The 20,751-nt window shown below is 35.7% G+C and overlaps 1 protein-coding gene across 8 annotated transcripts in view; it reads right to left on the bottom strand.

Annotated features, from left to right (window-relative positions):
• The window catches only part of DZIP3 (DAZ interacting zinc finger protein 3), a 99,088-nt gene that overhangs the window by 67,580 nt on the left and 10,757 nt on the right, over window positions 1-20,751 (bottom strand). For 4 of the 8 annotated variants that reach the window (XM_043594077.1, XM_043594076.1, XM_043594083.1 and 1 more), the window contains 6 exons: window positions 15,497-15,595; window positions 13,509-13,581; window positions 11,069-11,224; window positions 6,028-6,144; window positions 3,168-3,248; window positions 2,547-2,671 (listed from right to left, as the gene is read on the bottom strand). In XM_043594077.1, the coding sequence (XP_043450012.1) occupies window positions 2,547-2,671; window positions 3,168-3,248; window positions 6,028-6,144; window positions 11,069-11,224; window positions 13,509-13,581; window positions 15,497-15,528 (584 nt within the window). In that variant the 5' untranslated portion in view covers window positions 15,529-15,595. Of the gene's footprint in view, window positions 1-2,546; window positions 2,672-3,167; window positions 3,249-6,027; window positions 6,145-11,068; window positions 11,225-13,508; window positions 13,582-15,496; window positions 15,596-18,624; window positions 18,752-18,861; window positions 19,086-20,751 lie in introns of those variants that run through there. The other 4 variants (XM_043594082.1, XM_043594080.1, XM_043594078.1 and 1 more) reach the window with 3 other exon arrangements.

Here is a 20,751-nt window from a genome sequence, read left to right as displayed (position 1 = left end):
CTCTCCTGCAGCCATAAAGATAATATGTGCTGAAAATCAGGCCAGATTTAGTCACAAGGTGAAACAAACTGCAAAAGAGACCAAGTGTACCTCCTTGACAGGACTATTACCAATTCAGGACACCCTGTGAAAGCTAAAAGGCCTCTACAGTAACATTTAAAGAACCCTTACCAACTCTAATAAGGGCAAACTGTGCTGAAAATGAGGCCCAGTATTTAATCATAAGGTTAAAACAGCAGCAAAAACTAAAAACACTGCCTCAGTGGATTATGCTAAAATCAGGGCTCTGATCAGGGAGAAAGTAGACCCTGAGGTCTGAAATGGAGACATTTAAGTAAAACCCTTAAATTGCCTTCAACCCTCTGGCTGACAAGGAGTATCAGAATCCCTTTACTGACCAAGTATCATCTGAGGTTCATATCTCAAAAGATGATGCCCTTCCTTCTCAAGATCCTCTCCCATCTGTGCTTACTGCCCATAGAGCAATAACGCTAGGGTCAGGTATAAACAGAGCCCATGTAAGAAAACAGAGTTCCTGCCCTGAAAGAAAAAGCTTATTCAGCCTAAGAATTGCAGAACTTGACCAGTATGTACTGGCAGAAACATATGTGGGAGTGGATCTTAAGAGTGTTGACCCAATAGACAAATATACAACTGGATAGAGAAGTGTATGTTGATATGGGAGGACTCTTCCACAATTCAAGATTTACTTTCCTAGCTAGGACACCTGAGACACCATGCTGCTGAGAAGGCTACTTGAAGCTTGGATCCAACATTGACCTATAGTAATTAAGGTGGAAATGCAGGAAATTTGAAGGCAGAGTATTAAAGAAAGTTCAAGGAGGTAAGGATATTATAATGGACTTACTACCTAAGACCAGAGAAGCCACCACTAAACACAGTTCCCTGGAAAGGCACAGAGGATACTCTATTAAAGCAGTGTTTTCAGGCAGTTCAGTGGTGGTTGTTCTCTATAGGCCAGGGATGAAAGTCAATGATGCTGTCATGTGACTGGGGTTTCTAGTTATCTGTGATATGGAAAGCAGATTCTCTCCAACACCCATCAGTAAAGAGACTAAAGAATAGTTCACACATCTGGGGGAAGGACAGCAATATACATTCTCTGTCTTGTCTCACAGCTATGAGAATTCTCTCTACAATATAAAGAGATTTTGATCATCCTAAAATTCTGCAAAACATCACACCAGTCCACTATATTGATGACATCATGTTAGTACATGGGAAGCAGGAAGTCTTCTGGGTACCCCAGTGAAAAACAAGCATGCCAGAGGATAGACGATAAACCTTACAAAAGAATCAGGTAACTACCACAGAGATGACTCTTCTAGGAATCCCATGGTTGGACACAGCAGTAATACTGCATAAGGATTTAAACTGCCTAATTCATCTTTCAAATCTCAAACATTATTTCCTCAAGAAGACTTCTGATTCCCATAACTAGACTGGGGGCCCAGTAAAAACTTTAATTATTCACTGTATTTTCCTTCATAGCTCTTTATTATATTTCCAAATTAATTAGTTGTATAACTGATTATTTGATTAAGGTCTACAAGATTCACTATAATGTCAGTTACATGAAGATAGGAACTGTTTTGCACATCATTGTATCCCCAATGCTATCTAGAGATGCTAGCACAGTCTCTAGAATAGGATACATTCTTAGCAAATAAAATTAATGAATTATGCTACAAATGGCTAAGGGTACAAATAAGGAAACAATCCATATCGGTTCCACCATACAATTTCACTAAACATATAATCCCCAATGTTCCCCAAACATAGCATCTGGACTCTTTCAATGCTTTAAAAGCTCATTTATACCTTAAACACCTATTCAACTGGTGATAGTATTAATAACTACAACCAGCATTTATTAAGCCTACCATTTTTGTGTTCTTAGCACTAACTTTTTTTAAAGTTTATTTATTTATTTTGAAAGAGAGAGAGAGAAAGACAGTGAGAGAGAGAGAGAGAGAAAGTGAGAGAGAGAATCCCAAGCAGGCTCCATGCTGTTACCATGGAGCCCAATGCAGGGCTTGATCTCACAAACTGTGAAATCATAACCTGATCTGAAATCAAGAATCTAACGCTTAACCGACTGAGCCACCCAGATGCCTGAGCACTTAATCATTTGCAACATCCCTATAAGGTTGGTACTATTATTAGTTCCATTTTATAGATAAAAAACATAAGGCTGAAAAAAAAAAAAAGATAAGGCTGAGCAACACTACATTCCTTAGAGTCATTGATTAGATACATAGTAGAAAATGGATTTAAACCCAGTTCTATCAGATTCCAAAGCCTGTGGTCCCTAATGTCTTTGCTACACTGACTTTTACTGCCATGATCTGTTAGATTTGATATTTAATATTCTCAAATACATTAAAGAAATTATTTCTATAGGAACAGGTGAAGAAGACCCAGAAGAGCACAAATGTCATCATACCTAGTATAGTGCAAAAACTATCCATGTCACAATGCTAAAAGTTGAAAGACAAGATTTACCCATTTATTAAAACCCTTACCTCTTCTGGGCACATCGAAGCAAACCACGTCCAAAATAAACTAAAGACATAAAGTTTTCACAAATTTCATTTTCTTGGATCACCATCTTCATCACTAGAAATTTATTCTCTGCTTCTGTATAATCCTGTAGTAACATAAAACTAGGTTTGGCTGATGTAAAAAGCATTTTTTTTTCTATTACAAGAATTATTTTCCAAACTGGAGAAATTAGGGCAGCTTTAATATTGATCCAGTCATGCAGTCATTTATTCACATCTCTAATCCTAGCATCTCTGTATGTGATCATATAGATAATATACTCAGTGATTAAAATACCTATTCACAAAAGAACTTAAGATCTTCCCTAGCCAACATTTCAAAATGAACATTTAGAGAATTTCTTTTTTTTTAATATATGAAATTTATTGTCAAATTGGTTTCCATACAACACCCAGTGCTCATCCCAAAAGATGCCCTCTTCAATGCCCATCACCTACCCTTCCCTCCCTCCCACCCCCCCATCAACCCTCAGTTTGTTCTCAGTTTTTAAGAGTTAGGGAATTTCTGAAATCAACATTTTGTTAAAATCAAGTCATCGTATGTGAAAACACTTACAATGGGCAATAATACATACTACATACCTCTTTCTTTCCTCTTTCAGTGAGTGCTACTCCATACAAAAATAATAATGTCAGATAATAACCAATATTAATCTGATGTGCCTAAAAAGAAAAAAAATTAATTGGCTCTTTAGACGAAAATAGTTTTTAGCATAGTAAGTTTAATTAAATATCCTAGGCTACTCAGTAATTATTAAAGAGTAAAAATTATCATATTATCGATCATCTAATAAGAGAAATAGCAAATACACTAGATGTATTTGATAATTCAACCCTGCAGAAGAAAGAGGATAATTGATAATCTCAAAATAAAACACTAGAGTGTGATTAAAGAAAATGAAAGCCATCAGGATTTATTGTCTCCTTCCCCCTCCTGCCCCCACATGCTACAAATGGCTAAGGATCTCCATACAGATGTAGCAGTGAGTACAACTACATTCTGAGTCCCTGAAGTCCTTCAAAACAGGAGGGTGGTCTTAGAGACTCCGGACACAACACCCACTGTACCAACGCCAACTTCCTGGTTTTGATAATATATACTGTTATGTAACATCTAACTATTGGGGAAAACTGAGTGAAAGGTATTCAAAAACCTTTCTGCACTTCTGTATTGTACAGCTATATTTTTGCAACTTCTGTGCATCTAAAGTTACCTCAAATAAAAAGTTTAAACATTGTCCATGGAGAACGATATTGTACATTCTGTTCGTAAGCTCTCTATTGACTTAAGATCATAACCCTGTCTTTTGTCACATTAGCTTTTTACAAGACTGTCCCATAAACAAGATCTTTTGCAGGTACATAGGGATGATAAGCATCTGCAGGACAGAAGTCTTTTTCTTTACTGATCTAACTGTATTCTCTTACTTAGCATATTTCTCATGGCCAACAGTACACATTTATGAGGTAACTGGCTAGTGTTAGAATTTGGCTTCAAATTAATCTCAGGGCAAATAGACGTGCATGTTTGCACTCAATGGACCGAGTGAGTTTGTGTTCACACACCGGTTTCCATCTTAAAATTTCAATTTCTGCAGAGGAGGTAAAATCCAGTTCAGAGAATGGACTCTAAAGCCAAGACTACATGGATTTGTATCCTGACTCTACTACTTACTACCTGCTGAATTAAGCAAGTTGTTTAACCTCTTTGCTTCAGTTTCTAATCTATAAAATGGGAATAATGGTGGAGGGATGGTGGTTATGAAGAGCAAATGAGCTAATCCTTACAAAAAGTGCTTAGAACAGTGTCTGTCATATAGCAAACACTAAATAAGTGTAAGCTATTATTTTATAACTTAAAAAAAATTGGTTTCACAAATAAATACAACAGAGCCTTTGGCTCACACAAGTCTAAAAAGAACATTTTGAGAACAGGATAAGATGTGGAATTGTGGTAATGCTATAATCATAAATAAAAGGTAAAGAACTCAGGAATTTACAGATGTAAGTGGTAGGTTTCTGACCTACATGACTCTGCCCTTCCCTTCCTACGATCCCCGCCACTATTAGCAGGGATTATTCTAAGTACTGGAACTCAATGGATATAGAGATATTATTGGCAACTGTCCCCTGCCCTCACCCCACTGCCACCTCCTACCAACTTGCTCCACCTATCCTTGGTGGCCTTGGTAGCCTTGAGGAACAGTGAGAGCTATAGGATACAGCAGTAGGCTGCTCTGATCATGACGATTCCAATTCTGCTCAACAATGCTACCAGGAGAGGGATCTCTTCCATTTCTTAACGTAAGACTCATCATTGAAATAATGCCTAAGTACAGTAGGCTAAGCAATCAGCATCTGTTAATGCTCATTTATTTCACTTCCTGGCAGCCTGGTCAGTGGGAGAAACAGCACATCTTCAGCATCCCAGAAGTTCTTGCTGAATACTTGTTAATACAAACTCCATTTTGTTGGCTCTTTTGACTCCATGTACAATTCCTTTAGGGTGGTATGTATCACCACTTAGAACCCCCATCCCGAGAGTCCTAAATAAAGATGATTTCTCCACATCTTTATAATATGGGATTTGGTGTCTTTGGGTACCTTGGTTGGTACCTGGGTGGTCCTTTCTTGACAGTAACTCTAATCCATCTTCTACATATGTACAAAATTTAGTTTACTGATCCAAATTATTCAAGCAACTGATTTTTCCTTTTACTGTCCTATACTATTGGTTCTGATTTTTTTTTTAAGGTTTATTCATTTTTCAGAGACAGAGAGAAAGAGTGTGAGCAGGGCATGGGCAGAGAGGGAGACACAGAATCTGAAACAGGCTCCAGGCTCTGAGCTGTCAGCACAGAGCCTGACGCAGGGCCTGAACTCACAGACGGCGAGATCATGACCTGCACTAAAGTCGGACACTTAACAGAGTGAGCCACCCAGGCGCCCCATACTGGTTCTGATTTTTGATGCCAGGTTTATTCTTCCTCAGATTTTCTATTTACTTCTAACATACAAATATATCTTGTTAATTTTATCTCTCATGAGTACTCAATAACAGATGACAGAAGTTCCAATTTTTACAAATATAGTTACCAGAAGAGGAGCTGATTAATAACTAGGAGGAAAGCAAGTAGTAGTTTCTTAAGTTTATAACTATTTCAATTGGGAAAGTCCAATTTTACTATTTATTGAAGTTTCTCTTTATTGAAGATGAACAATTTTATGGTAAGGAAGGGACTAGATTAGGCTTATTATGGACATGCAGTCATCAAAAAGTACAAGACACAGGAAGGAAATAAATTTATGCATACTTTTTCTCTAGAGGTAAAAGGAAAATACAAACTGGTCTACACCTTAAAACAAGCATGCATTGGCTACCCTCTCATTGAGAAATGTTGTCCAAACCCATTATTTCAAACTTTCAAAAGAAAACACTTACAGTATAATTAGTAGCCTGAACATTCCTAAGTGCTGCTTCCAGTTGTGTTATCAAGAAACGTAAAGTTAAAACAGGAACAATTTCCTCCCCATTCTGACTGTTAGCTGCAACTTCTCTCTGTGGAAAATAATTTGGTCCAAAATTTAAGTTAAAGCAAATATCTACACTTATTTTTATTATACAAATAAAACATGCTCGTTGTAGAAAATCTGGAGAGGACTTAAAGAAAAAATCCACACCAGCGAGATACAATTGTTTCCTTGTTTATTTTTCAGTCTGACAAATCTTCTCTGTAACTATTTCCTCAAAACACTTAAAAAGCATTCCTAAGCCTGCTGAGGGGTTGGCCACAACCACTTCTATTAGTAATCCCAGTTTATTCTCATACCTTCTATCCTCTAAGCATAGCTAAAATCTTCCTTCCAGCCCTGACCCTGCAGTAAGCAGGAATGCTTGGCATTAATACCAACACGAGGGCAAGGCATCTTAAGCTACGATCTGATTGGAACCAAGCTAATATATGACTTATATCACAGTTTGTTACTGCCATGGATGAAATGAAAAGGAGGACTGTGTGTTATCTTTGCATCCATTTCCCAAGCCTTGTACCTACAAGTGCTTGGCTTAAATTCCATTATCTGTTTAATGATATATTATCTGTGTGGAAAATTTAACCTACACTTTCTTAACTTGGTTTCTAGTATACGATACTGCTCCGTTTTTCTCCTAGATAACTAGAGACTTTATTTCCGTCTCTCTAGCACTCAATTTAATGAACGTCTTCCCCATCATCACATACATTCCCTAAAGTAATCCACTGTCATGTTTGTAAGTAGTGTCTACATACTGACAGTTTGCAAGTTTATATTTCCAGCTCAGAACCATCCCCTTAATTCCAGACTCATATATCCAACCAGTCACTCAACACTAGCTCTTGAATTTGAGTAGGCATATAAAACCTAACACTGAAGTTCCACCTCCTTTAGAACTAAGAAAGCTGGAAAAAATGTAAAAGCCATTTTTTGAAAGCAACAGAAAGCTATGAAGGCATTGAAAATCTCTGGAGCCAACATTCAGACATGAGACTGACTTTTGGAGCCACTTTTCTCCATAAGGCAATTGACATTTTCAGTTGTGGCTAACATATTAGGCGTAGCTTTTAGCCAACTTACAAAGCTGGGGGAAAAAACAGAGTGTATGACCTATCAAGGATGAGGGACCCTGATAAACACCTCATCCTTTGGTGCAGACCCTGAAGAAATATACCCTTAAAGTAAGAGTGTCTGTTTTTGTTCCAGTTTGAATTTAAGTAGTTTATTTGGGAGGTTCAGAGAACAATGGTGGAGAATAGAGATGTGATGCAGGGAAGGAAAAACAAGCTTTAAATTAATGGGTGAGTTATTAAGTTAGTTGCCCACAGTGGGAAGCTGGGGTTAATAGAACAGAGAGACTCTGTAAACCAGTGAAAAATACAAGCTGCAGTATTATTCAACTCAAGGGGAGAGAAAACTGGAATATTTGCAGAACTCCCAAGGCTTATTGAGTGGTGATGGGGTGACATGAGAATATTAATTCCTTGGGATTTCTGAACTGCCATGAGTACAGCCTTCTGTAGTTTCAGGGGGAAAAAAAAAACAAAAAAAACCTTGAGGACACATGGAAAACTGGAGATTGTCCAGAGCATACTGAAATAAGAGTCCAAGGGGCCAGGAGTTATGTGCAGGACACTCACAGTATCTACTACAAAAGGTAAAACATAAATAGACCCTTCTTCACAGAACAGAAGCTTGGAAACATCTCAATCCCTAGTTGAATGAAGTGATCTGCCAGAAAAGCACAAAGAAGCATTACTAAGGGAAGATTTTGTCCAGTTTTTCTAGTACTTCTCAAAGCAAGGTTGCTCTAAATCAACTCTAGCAGCCACTGCAGGTAGCAGAATTCTCTATCTTCCTTTAGATGACTGTGGAATTAGTTTTGATGTTTTCATGTTCATTCATGATTTAAGTTATTTTTGCCTTTTTCTTAAGATTTTTAGCAGGGGGCTATCAATTTTACTGATCTTTAAAAGAAAACCAAGTTTTGGCTTTATTGACTTTCTTTTTTTTATTCTATTTCAATAAACTTAGATATCTTTATTACTTCCTTCTTTTGACTTTGTTTTTAATTTACCGTTCTTCCATTAATCTCCTGAATTTTATGTTTAGATGACTGATATTCAACCTTGCTTCATTTTCTAATACATGTATTTCAAATTATAAATATTCCTTGAAATACATATTTTACTTATAACACAAGTTTTGATATACATTTTTTATTCAGTTCAAAAATTTACCTAATTTCCATTGTGATTTCTGACCCATGGGTTACTCTTAAGAACAACGATTTTTTAATCTTTCTGTATTGATTTATAAGTGAATTGTACAGTAGTTTGAGAATATGCTCTATATATTGTGATTCTTTGATGAGACTTGCTTTGTGACTAACACATGGTCAATTTTTGTAAATGCACTTAAAAAGTATGTATATTCTGCCACTGTTGGGTATCGTGTTTCATGTTTTGTGTGTGTGTGTGTGTGTGTGTGTGTGTGTGTGTCAATTAGATCAACTTTGCTATCATTCTACCTATTTTGTGTCCATGTTCTATCAGTTATTAAGAGAGTCATGTTAAAATCTACTGGGATTATTAATTTGTCCAGTTCCCATTCAATATTATCAATTTACTCACCTTCTCATATGTAACAGTTCTGTATGTATTTGAGTCTGCTTCTGGAATTTCTCTTCTATTTTCTAGACTTGTCCACTGAATCAGGAGCAAGTAATACAATGTTGTACTTATGAGAGCTTCACATTAAGTTTCAATATCTAAGTGGGCAAATTCCCTGCCTGTCTCCCCTACACTTTTCTAATTTTCTTGGCTATTTTTCCTTTTATTTCCCATCTGAACTTTAGAATTAGCTTTCAGTAATAACAAAACCAAAAACAACATACTTTGTCATTTTTATTGGAATTATGTGAGATACAGACAGCTTTATCTCATTGTGTCTTCCTACATGTATTGCTTTTCATTTGGTCTTTTTTTCTTACCTTTATTAGAATTTTATAAATCTCTATTTAGTTTTAATATAAAGTATTGATTTCTAAACTTAATGTGAAAAAAATCAATGTGTAGATACTTGCTAAAATGCAGATTCCCAGACCTACCCCCAGAGATTGTGATTCTTTAGGACTTTAGTATGGGGTTCAGATAGTCTCATGTAGGTGGTATAGGAAAAATTTTGAGAAATACTAGTTTATATCTTATATATTTCTTGAGTGTTTTCCTAGGTATTTTCCCTTTTTTATTGCTATCATAAATAAGTACTCTTTCATCTATATCTTCTAATTGGCTGTTGTTTGCATATAGAAAGGCTACTGATTGTTGTTTCTGGGTGATTTCCAACAGATAAGAGGAAAATAGTGGCATAATTCCATCAGTTTCAAACCAGAATTCATACTGGAAAATTATCTCAGTTAAGGTTATAATTGTATGTAGTCTCTGGATATTTGTAGAGCTTGTTTGAATTGTTAATCATAACAGTATTGATTTGTTTCATGGAAATAATTAATAATGTATTCTTCCACAGAAAAGGCAACCGTGGAATTGCCCCAATTAAAGGCTACAAAGAAATGAGTAGAACATTTTCTTTAACTTTGAAAAACTCCATTCATTTAGGAACTGATATCCATCTTATGCTGAAAGTTTCACAAATTATCTAAAAAAACTATTTCCAAAATGAAAATCTACAGTATATTCTCTATAGTATTTACTTTATTCATAAATAAAAAAGTTTAGGACATTATTTTTCTTCATCTTACATTCTTGAAAAAGTTAACGTGCTACAAATTAGGAAAACTGAAAGCAATTCCCTGTCCCAGGATGGCATGTTATGGGTTACTGGTAGAATAAAAATAAACACTAGACCTCACAGTCAATGGCTTACTGGCTACTAACCCATATTCCCACCATTATTCTTGAAAGGCTAGCACCAACTAAATTATTTCATTAATAAAAGTCTGTAAGTCAAGGCCCTTCGCAAAAAGTAAGATGAAGATTTCAAGACTTTAGCTACACTATTGTGAGAAAGAAAGGAGGGAGGAAAAGAGTCACCGTGAAGTAATAAGAAATACATACATGATTTCTGCTCCTAGTTCCTGATAATTTCTGGTCTTTGACTCTGGGTCCTGACACAGAGCTCCTAAAGCCCTTGGAATTTCCTAGGTGATAGGCGTATCTTTTGTTCTAATGAGATGACACTCAGCAGGCTCCTGGATAGGGCTGGTCACCAGAAACACCAAGCCATGATTAGAAGCTTGAAGCTTTTAGCTCTATCCCCCATTCCCAGAGGGAGAGGGGCTGGGCACTGAATTAGTAATTATCAATGATGATATGATATGATAAAGCCTCCATAAAAATCCTGGAAGTATAGGGTTCAAAGAACTTCCAGCTTGGCGAACACATCCACATGCCAGGGGAGCAGTGGCACATCCCAACTCCACAGAGGTAGATGCTCCTCTACTTGGAACCCTTCCAGACCTTGCCGTATATATCTCTTCATTTGGCTCTTCATCTAAATCCTTTATCATAGCCTTTATTACATAATAAATTGGTAAACATTAAGTGTTTGCTAGCTATACTAGCAAATTGTGGGACCCAAAAGGGGTCATGGGAGCCCCAATCTATAGCCAGTTGGCCAGAAGTATTAGAGACAACCTAGGACTTGTGACTGGTGTCTGAATTGGGGCAGATTTGTGGGACTGGGACTGAGCCCTTATCTTGTGGGATCTGATACTAACTCTAGGTAGATAGTGTTAGAATTGAATTGACTTGTAGGATGACTAGTTAGTATAGGAGAATTGGTGTGGGAATAAATCCACACATCTAGTGTCAAAAGTGTTGTGAGGGTAGTAGCAGTGTGAGAGTAAAGGAAAATAGTATGTTTTCCCTGGAGAGTCCTATACAAAGAGTTGCACTTCTGTCTCAAAGAACAAATTATAATCTTACCTGCATGATTTGGAAGGAAAAATTTTCTTGTAAGAACTTCTTAATGTGAGGGACCACACCTTTTGGTAGAGTATTAATTGCATTCAATAACTTCTTCATCTCTACTAGTAGGTTAACAGAGACAAGATCGGTAGGTGTGTCCTTTTCCTGTTTATCCTAGAAGACATTATTAATTAAAACTTTCCATAATTATACATGTTAATATTACTCTAATATTAAGACCAAATATTTTTAAAAAGTGCCTTTATATACTATATGTAGATCACTGTGACAGACCTATAGAAAATCTAAGTAAGAATAAGACATTCTCTCTGCTTTCAAGGAACTTAAAACACAACAGGAAATTTAAGACCAAAACTAAGGAAGCTTTAATATATTCATTTAATACATTAATTTAATACATTCATCATAAATTCATTTGAAAATTATAAATGAAAGTAGATATTTTAAGATGTGAAAATTATACTATTTTTTATAGAGTAGTGAATTAGAAAACATCATACTTATAAACAAAGTAGTAAAATAGAATGACTCTTAATTCAGTCAGAATTGAGTAAGTCATAATAATCTTGGGTCTACAGGAACTCATTCTTACAAATTAATGAAGTCATAATTAATGGTTAATCAATAGCTATACAGTCAAGTCCTGCTGGATTATTTATTAACATTAGTTGTGGGGAATGAGTGGGCGACAGAAAGGGAGATGTGCCTGGATGATGGCCTTCCTTCAAATCTTAACATGATACCTCAGTTCCTATACACTGTTTAAACTTAGGGAATATGAATATGTTGTTCCTGACCTCTGATAATCACAACAGACAGTTTCTTACTAAGGAGGCCATGCAAAACTTGAGTCACTGAAATGTCCTGGTGGGGGTGATTCCTTGACCATCAGGTCTCCAACAGACTAGAATTACCCAGGAAAGTGACTAGGAATCAGTAAAGTCCACAATAGAGTCCTATCTGCCTACTCTCCCCTTCTGGATTTGAGTCTTAAATTAGGATTCCTCCATTCCCATAAATACCCAACAAATAATCTTACATTTTATAATATTTCATTGTATGAAAATTATATCCAAAAATGAAGGAAAATGCTAGCAGTTTGCTACATCTCAGTGAAGGGTATATAAGTATCCTTTGTATTATTCTTGCAACTTTTCTGTAGGTTTGATATTTTTCAAAAAGTTCAAAAAAACAAAAACAAAACTTCCACAATAGATAGGCCCTTAAAAAGAATAACCACTGTTAGTACTGCACACATTTCAAACTAAAGGTCAATTCTGCAGTCAAAAAACACCACAAACTCATCTTATACTAATTACCAAATTGATAAGCAAGATTATGGCATGAATAAAAATTTTTAATAGGGCATACTATAAGCTTCACGCTTATTAAGTATTTTTATCTATAAATATGATTTCAGTTAGTTGTTATAAATTATATAAATTCCATCTTTTAAGTCAGATATCAAAATATTTGATGCTCAAATCATTTTTGTAAAATTAATTTAGCCTCTAAACCAAATTCAGGTCAAAGTTTCTACTGCATTTGATTTCTGTATTTCCAGTTCTGTAGTTAGAAAAATATATTCTGGATCTAATCTCCCTGGTTCAAGTATATTTCCCTATGTACATCTGCATATATTGTATTTTTTTCTGCAACAGCTTTGATAGCGATAACCTCATGCAGGTGAATAATATGATTATTTTATGTTTATATTTTCTCTTCCTATATTACTTGATAATCTTATAAGCTTTGTTAACAGTGCACATCAATAGTCATATATAACTATGTATGGTTAAAATTGCACTAAAAGGAACCAAATAGCTCTTCATGCAACCTTAGTTAAATATAAGCACATGTGATATTTATGTATGTGTGTGGATGTATGCTTTTATATATATGTGTGTGTATACATATATCTGTCTTTTTTAAGCTATGACAAAATTTATTGTCATTGCCAATATAAGCCATATATTAATGTATACTTCAGTTATTCTCTTTCATTTTGAACTGGAAGTTCTAACACTAAAGATAAAAACAGGAAAGAGAATTTCAAAACAACTCTGAAATGCCTTACTAAATAAAATTCTGTGTGTGTGTTTTCTCTTCATGTGTATAGTTTTTATTTTATTTGGATTTTGCTTTTAAAAGACAAATAAGAGATTCTTAAAATTGATTGTTGGGATGTTCTGGGAAAGTCAATTCAATCACCTACTAATTTTAACTTCTAGTTAGAATTGGTGCTTATAATAACTTTGAGACACACATATCAATTATCAGAGAGCTTTCATTATGACCATACTTTTACTTATAAAGGAAGGAAAGTAGACTTACCCCCAAATTTTTAACAAATATTTTAACTGACTAGATTTAGAATTATGTTGTCATACCTAATTAATCATTACTAATTAACAATGAAAATTAAATCTTCTCTTACCAGTTGATCAGTTGATTTTTCTACCTTATTCTTGATGTCCTCCTTAATCTGCCCCTCCACAGGAGGATCCCTACTTTAAATAAAAAATAAAGGTGTATTCAGAGGGTCTCCTTACAAAGAACACAATTAAACTGCAGTAGTAAAGAATCTAACAAGTGAATTTGTCTGAAAGTTCTAAAGTGTAAACAATGTATAGCAAAGACTGATAATAGTGGTAGTTGTCACATCTTTTAGGGACTCAAGCTAAAGAAAAAAAATTATGCTGTCCCTTACTAGATGGTGGTAAACAGAACTGAAGGCTGATGTAAAAAGCTTTTCTTGAATAGACACACAATAGACCAAAATAATGGGGAAATTTAAACTTTATAGCACTGCTTCAGTATAAAGAAAAAAGGATCTTAAGAAGCCTCATGTTGTGTGTGTGTATATGTGCATGCATTTATTAAGATAATAAAGGTTTGGAAAGGATCTATCTTATGTAGATCCTTTTATATGTTGTTTCAGGTTCCTGGTATTATAGTCATCCAGTTTTCCAAAATACTTTTTTAAAATTGAGGGAGATTATCATATTTAAAAACCAACTATTTTTGTAAAAAGGAATAACTTGACAAGTTTTGCTTCTGGCATTGGTTTAAAATGTGAACATATATGGTGTTACATACAGAACTGAAAAAATTTATTGCTTTTGCCTACATACAGAACCATGATATTGGGCCCATAAGAATTCTATACACTAGCAGAGATAAAACTGAGGTGAGAAACATATCATTTACTCAGCATTATACTTTATAAAAATTATCCCATTTTACTTCACATTTATGTATTCATTTCATAGACAATCATTTATCATCTTCCACTATGCCAACAGATTTTGTCAGGGGAAACTGGGACAGATAAACAGTACAGTATTATGCACATAGTGACAGTTTCAACAAAAGATGATTTATACACACAAACGATACTTCACAAGATGGTTCTCAGTGCTCTTTAAAATGTCATCGCAAAGAAAAACCTCTTAACTATCTTTTTATCCACTTCTAAGCCCCACTCCAAAAAGGAACATAAGGAATTTTCTTGTGTTGTCAAGGAATAAGAAATAGTGCGCCAGTATTCTGAAGCCTCTCAATTTTTGTAGAAGAGTACATAAAGTTCTCAAATGCATACCCTACTTGCTAACTCCATTTCATGGAGTTCAAGCCAACAGTTCTCAGTCTCACATGCTTATTAAAATCACCTGTGAAGCTTTTGAACAACCTGATGTCCAAACCCTACTTCAGAGCTTCTTAATCCAAAGTGTAGCATGTGGGCTGCTATATTCACCAGTTTTCCTAACAAATTTGGTATGTAAGCTTAACTAATCCTCACTCCCTCCCCAATATTAAAATGGCTCTATTAAAGGTTACTAATGAAATCCCGCTTGTTATGTCAACAGATTTGTCTTAGTTCTTCATTCTACCTAGCCTTTCTGCATTATTTAACATTGCCCATCATACCCTCCAACCTCCTGTGGAAACTTCTGCATTCTTTGTGGCTGCTGGTTCTCCTCCTAGCTCTCTACTCCTCAGTTTGTACCACTGACTACCTCTCTTCCTCTCATTCATCTTATTCGTTTATTATTAATAATACTTAATACAGAACAATATACATTAACAGAATCAAACCATGCTCCTGATATATTAGAAAAGGAAGGTACATCAACAGTCACTACGGCAGTCACTTTAAGATGGGTAAATTGATGTCCAGAGAGGTTATATACCTAGAAAGTAGCAAAGCTGGAACTAGAGTTTAGCCAGAGTATAGTACTTACGAGAAATTTCCTGAAATTAGATTTCCCCCCCATCTACATCCCCCACTAATCAAAGTTGCTAAACTGTCTTGAAGCATAAAGTGTCTCATCTATACTAGCTTCCCAAGATTATATGGAAAGGACAAATGTTGTGTCTTCAAATGCAACAAACATGGTTGGTTTTTGTCAACCTATCCCTTACCTCATAAAAAACTGTTCTGGTAGAGAATCCATGCTGCAGACTGTGTTTTGCAAAAGTCTTATTCAAATGCTTACAGACTTTTACTACTGATGTTTAAAGCTGCAAGAAAAGTAATATTTTTAATGGTCAAGTAGAAGGATTACATTCTTTTCCCCCACTATAAAAATATATATGATCATTACAGAAATAGTTGTAATAGTTGAAATAGTTGTAAAAAAATGAAAATTACATAGTTTGACCATCCAAAGATAAGTCACTACCTACATTTTAATATTTTACTTTTTCCAGCATACGTATATTTTACCAACTTGTAATCATACTGGATAAATGTTCTACATTATGGTTTTCACCACTGAGCACTATATCAAAAGCATCTTTCATATGATATTATACTCCTAGTATGTATTCTCAATGGTTACACAAGAATTGGCTGACTGGGGTTTCCTAGACCATTAATTTATAGATGGACATTTAGATTGTTTCCTATTTTACCTTTATGATTATTCTAAGAAATTCTCATAAGTAGAATTTCTCAGTCAAAAGACAAATATTTTAAGCCTCTTGGTGCATACTGCTAAATGGCTTCCCCAGAAGTTTATGCTAATTTATTTTCCACAGAGTACATGAGTTTCTGTTTAATGCAATCTTCATTAACACTAATTGTTTTGTTTTCTTTATTCTAAAGGTAACATTTAGCCACCTTCCCCCAAAATCATGATTCTATGTCTTCATAAAATAGGAAAGGTGAGATGTACACTCTCTGGTTCAAATATCAATGAATGTCGTGGATGTTACCTGAAAGAAAAAAAAAAAAAACTGCCACCACACAAATGAAAATAAAAAGAATATCCATTTGTACATCTATTTATATAACTCTCTATTCAATTATTCCAAGAGTAACTCTTCTAAAATTAGTCACATTTACACCCTGATGTTTATAGCAGCACTACCTACAATAGCCAAATTATGGAAGCAGCCTAAGTGTCCACTGAGAGATGAATGGATAAAGAAGAGGTGGTATTTGTATACAAGGGAATATTATTCATCCATAAAAGAGAATGAAATCCTACCATCTGCAATGACATGGATGGAGCTAGAGAGTATTATGCCAAGAGAAAGGCAAATACCACATGACTTCACTCAAATGTGGAATTTAAGAAATAGATGAGCAAAGGAAAAAAAGAGAGACAAACCAAGAAACAGACTCTTAATTACAGAGAACTGATGGTTACCAGAGGGGAGGTAGGTAGGGTTACGTAGGTGATGAGGATTAAGGAGTGCACGTGTTGTGATGAGCACCAGGTGATATATGGAATTGCTGAATCACTATACTGTACACCTGAAATTAATAGAACACTATATATTAACTAGAACTAAAATAAAACAAAACAAACCCCACTAATAGCATGTGTAATATACAGCCGTAAGTTAGATCAGCAGAACTTTTGAAGGCCCATTATTAAAATGCAGTTCAGCATAGGTAATTCGCAAATAAAGAAAACATGTTCCACAAGATCATTTGCAAGTCACCTATTCATTCAGATTGTATTTACTCAAAGAAACACTATTTTACACGATACTGACTCTCCCTTAGAAGCCAGAAAAAGCCAACCAAACATGTAGAAAAGAAGTAACGGCTGGACCTGAACCTTCATAAGCCTTGAGGCCTGAGTATCCTGTCATTAGTGAGCTTAATAGGGAAGGGGGCAATTTGGTGCCTGACTAAAAGAAGTCCTGGGAGATCATCTGCAAAACTAATATTCCTAATTATGATACTGCCTGTAGATATTTTCTATATTTGACTCACACCAGCTCTAAGTTACAAAGGTAAGGGTAGTTCTCTCAACAATCCAATGGATACTTCCTAATCAAAACACAAATGCAAACATTTACTCACACACACACACACACCCATCTAATTTCTTCGTTTACTAACAAGTGTTGGCAAGGATGTGGACGCAAGGAACCCTCATACACTGTTGGTGGGAGTGTAAATTGGTGTAGCCACTGTGGAAAACAGTATGCAGGTTCTTCAAAAAATTAAAATTAGAAATACCATATGACCCAATAATTCTACTATTTACTCAAAGAAATTAAAAACATTAATTTGAAAAGATCTTTGCACCCCTGCAGCATTATTTACAATAGCCAAGCAATGGAATCAATCCAAGTGTCCACCAATAGATGAATGGATACAGATGTGATATATATACATAAACACATACACTGAAATATTATTCAATATTTGAAAAGGACGAGATCTTGCTGTTTGTGACAACATGGGTGGATCTAGAGGGTATTAGCTAAATGAAATAAGTCATTATTTCATTCAAACAAATGAAGAAACAAAAAACAGAATCAGACCTATAAATACAGAGAACTGATGGTTGCCAGAGGGAAGGGGATAAGACGCACGGGCAAAACGCATGAAGAGGAGTAGGAGATACAGGCTTTCAGTTATGGAATAAGTCACAGGAATAAAAGGCACAGCATAGAAATATAGTGAATAATACTATAATAACATATCATGACAGATGGCAGCAACGCTTGTGATGAGCATAGCATAACCTATAGACATAATGAATCATTATGTTATACACCTGAAACTAACATAACATTAAATGTAAACTATACTTTAAAAAAAAGGTTAAAAAATAAATTTCCTCATTTAAAAGACAGTTTTCTAACACCTCTTAGTTTCTTGCCCATCCCTAACAAAAATGTCTTACTGTCAATATATCTCACCTATGCAGAATCCAGGTCTCCTAGATATTTTATAGTTTTACTCTTATTTTTAAAAACTCAGTAAGCAAATATGTCAATTTAAATTTGCATTCTTCGTTCAATACCAATGAAAGATCTAACCTAACACTAATGATGAAGAGGTTGTTATTCTCTCACACTAGATCAGATCTGTTTCATCTCTTCAATAAAGCTGTATAAAAAAGGACGTGGCTTTGGGAATTCTAGGACTGTGATCAAACTGCTTTTCTTTTATAGCTTATATAACCTCCCTGCTTATTTTAATAAAAAGTTAGGCATTATCTCACAGATTATACAAAAGCACACCTTTTCTAGACAAAGCAGTCCCCCTCATTTCCAGAATTTAAAAGCCCAGACACAGATACCTCCCCCTCTGATAAGCTCTCCTTCAGTCAGTTGTTTGCACAGATCACAAGGCTGAAAAGGGAAGAAAGTCCTCTGGCAACAAGGTAGAGAAGATGGAAGGCCTCTGCTAAGCTATTCAGTGCTCAGCTTGAAAAAGAAAAGGATATAGTATTAATTAATAAATCAGAAGATATTTGGAGCCTGAATTAAGAATTAAGAAAAGCTAATGGCTTTTTTAGTCTGCTTAGAAATACAACCTGAGATGAATCTCTGTGGTGAAAGGTTTTCCAGGAGAATATCATCAACCCCATCATTTCCCCAGGAGCTAAGCAGATCATGTGTAGCAAACCCTACTGCAATAGCAGCAGCCGCGGTGACGGTGGCACTTTACAGCCTCTGCTGGGAAGGAAGGCGTAAGTGCCTAGCAACAGAAAGGAAGTAGCCAGCCCGAAACACTAACACACTGCTTCTAAAATAATCCAGAGGTTCTTACCATTCTAGAAGAGGCTGAAGGAAACCTTTAAAATCAGGGTTAACATGGGATAAAGGATGAATCTGGTTTCCCCTGGTGTGTTCATCTCAACAGGCATTCCCTGTCAGCAAGAAACTAAAAATTTACCTCCCTTCCTGGAACTGAGGGATTGCTTGTCCACAGGAACCTATTCAGGTGCTGGCTAATTGATCAGAGGGCAAGTTAAAGGTCAGTGTCAATTTCTAGCACACCTTTATCCACCAAGCAAAATGATCTTATCCACAGGCTGTTTTACTGGTCAAAAACAAAGTCCTGCCATCTTTATCCTTATCCAACAGTAAAATGCCTTTCTTACTGCTCCCTCTGAGCTCCCAGCTCCCTCTTATCTACTGAAATTGTACCAAACTTTTTTTAATCGCAAAAGTATTCCACCTCCCCCTACTTTTAAAGGTGGCTTATTCACAACAAAGCAGGCACAGTTTTGTTTCTAATTGTTTAATCATTCATTCAAATGTTTACCTTACAGCACTTGTCACCTCAACATTATAAAAGCACACTGTTTTTTAAATCTACTCGAGTGCTCATCGTAAGTCATCTGACCAAGTTAGAGGCTCTAACTAGCCAAAAAGTTCACATTTCAGTGTGTGGGTAGATAGATGTCCCATGGATTTACTACTCTTGTCAGTTCTGGCCCTTACAGATCACACAATGCCAGATGGAAAAAGGGAGTTATCGTGTGCAAAAACATTAAAATTCAACTCATTTTTCTCAATGCTATTAGTTTGAAAACAAAATAATATAAGTTATTTTTCAAGAGAGAAATTCAGTTGTGAGAACTTCTCTTGTGCCCACTAAATCTGGGTTCCTCAATCTTGACACTATGGACATTTTAGGCTAGATGAAGCTTTGTTATGGGAAGATATACTCTGCATTTTAAGGATGTTTTGGAGCACCGCTAGCTTCTACTTCATAGGTGCCAAAAGCAACTCTCTCCCACCTCTCAGGTCCATTGTGAAAACCAAAAGTGTTTCCAAGCACTGCCAAATGTCCCCTGGGGGACAAAATGCCCCAGATGAGAACCACCTAAATGATTTAAAATGAAAAGAGCCTGGGTGGCTCAGTTGGTTAAGCGTCTGACTATTGATTTCGGCTCAGGTCATGATCCAATGGTTTGCGAGATAGAGCCCTGCGTCTGGCTCTGTGCTGACAGTGTGGAGCCTGCTTGGGATTCCTGGTCTCCCTTTCTCTCTGCCCCTCTCCCACTCTCTCTCTCAAAAATAAACATTAAAAAAAAAATACAAAGGTTAATTAAGTAAACACATAACAGATTGTTCTGAGGAAGAACACTAAGACTATCCTGGTATTATGTAATATTTACAATCATTTGTCTACAAGAAAGAAAAATGACATAAAGTACCTCATTTAGACTTCATATCAATGTCAAAAGTTGAGAGATTGCATAGCACTGGTAGTTAAGAGCACAAAAAATATTGGAATACTCCTGCAAGGGTATACAGAACTGCTTTGATACACATTAGCTATGCAACCTTGCTCGAAACTAATTAACATCTGTGCTTCAGTTTCCTCATCTGGAAAATAAAGATGGGACCCACTTTAGGTTCCTCAAAAAATTAATAGAACTACCCTATGACCCAGCAATTGCACTACTAGACAT

The sequence above is a fragment of the Prionailurus bengalensis genome, chromosome C2 (genome assembly GCF_016509475.1).
Source record: "Prionailurus bengalensis isolate Pbe53 chromosome C2, Fcat_Pben_1.1_paternal_pri, whole genome shotgun sequence".
Classification (NCBI taxonomy): domain Eukaryota; kingdom Metazoa; phylum Chordata; class Mammalia; order Carnivora; family Felidae; genus Prionailurus; species Prionailurus bengalensis.
Note: the sequence above shows the minus strand (reverse complement) of the source record. Positions and strands in the feature narration are given on the sequence as shown.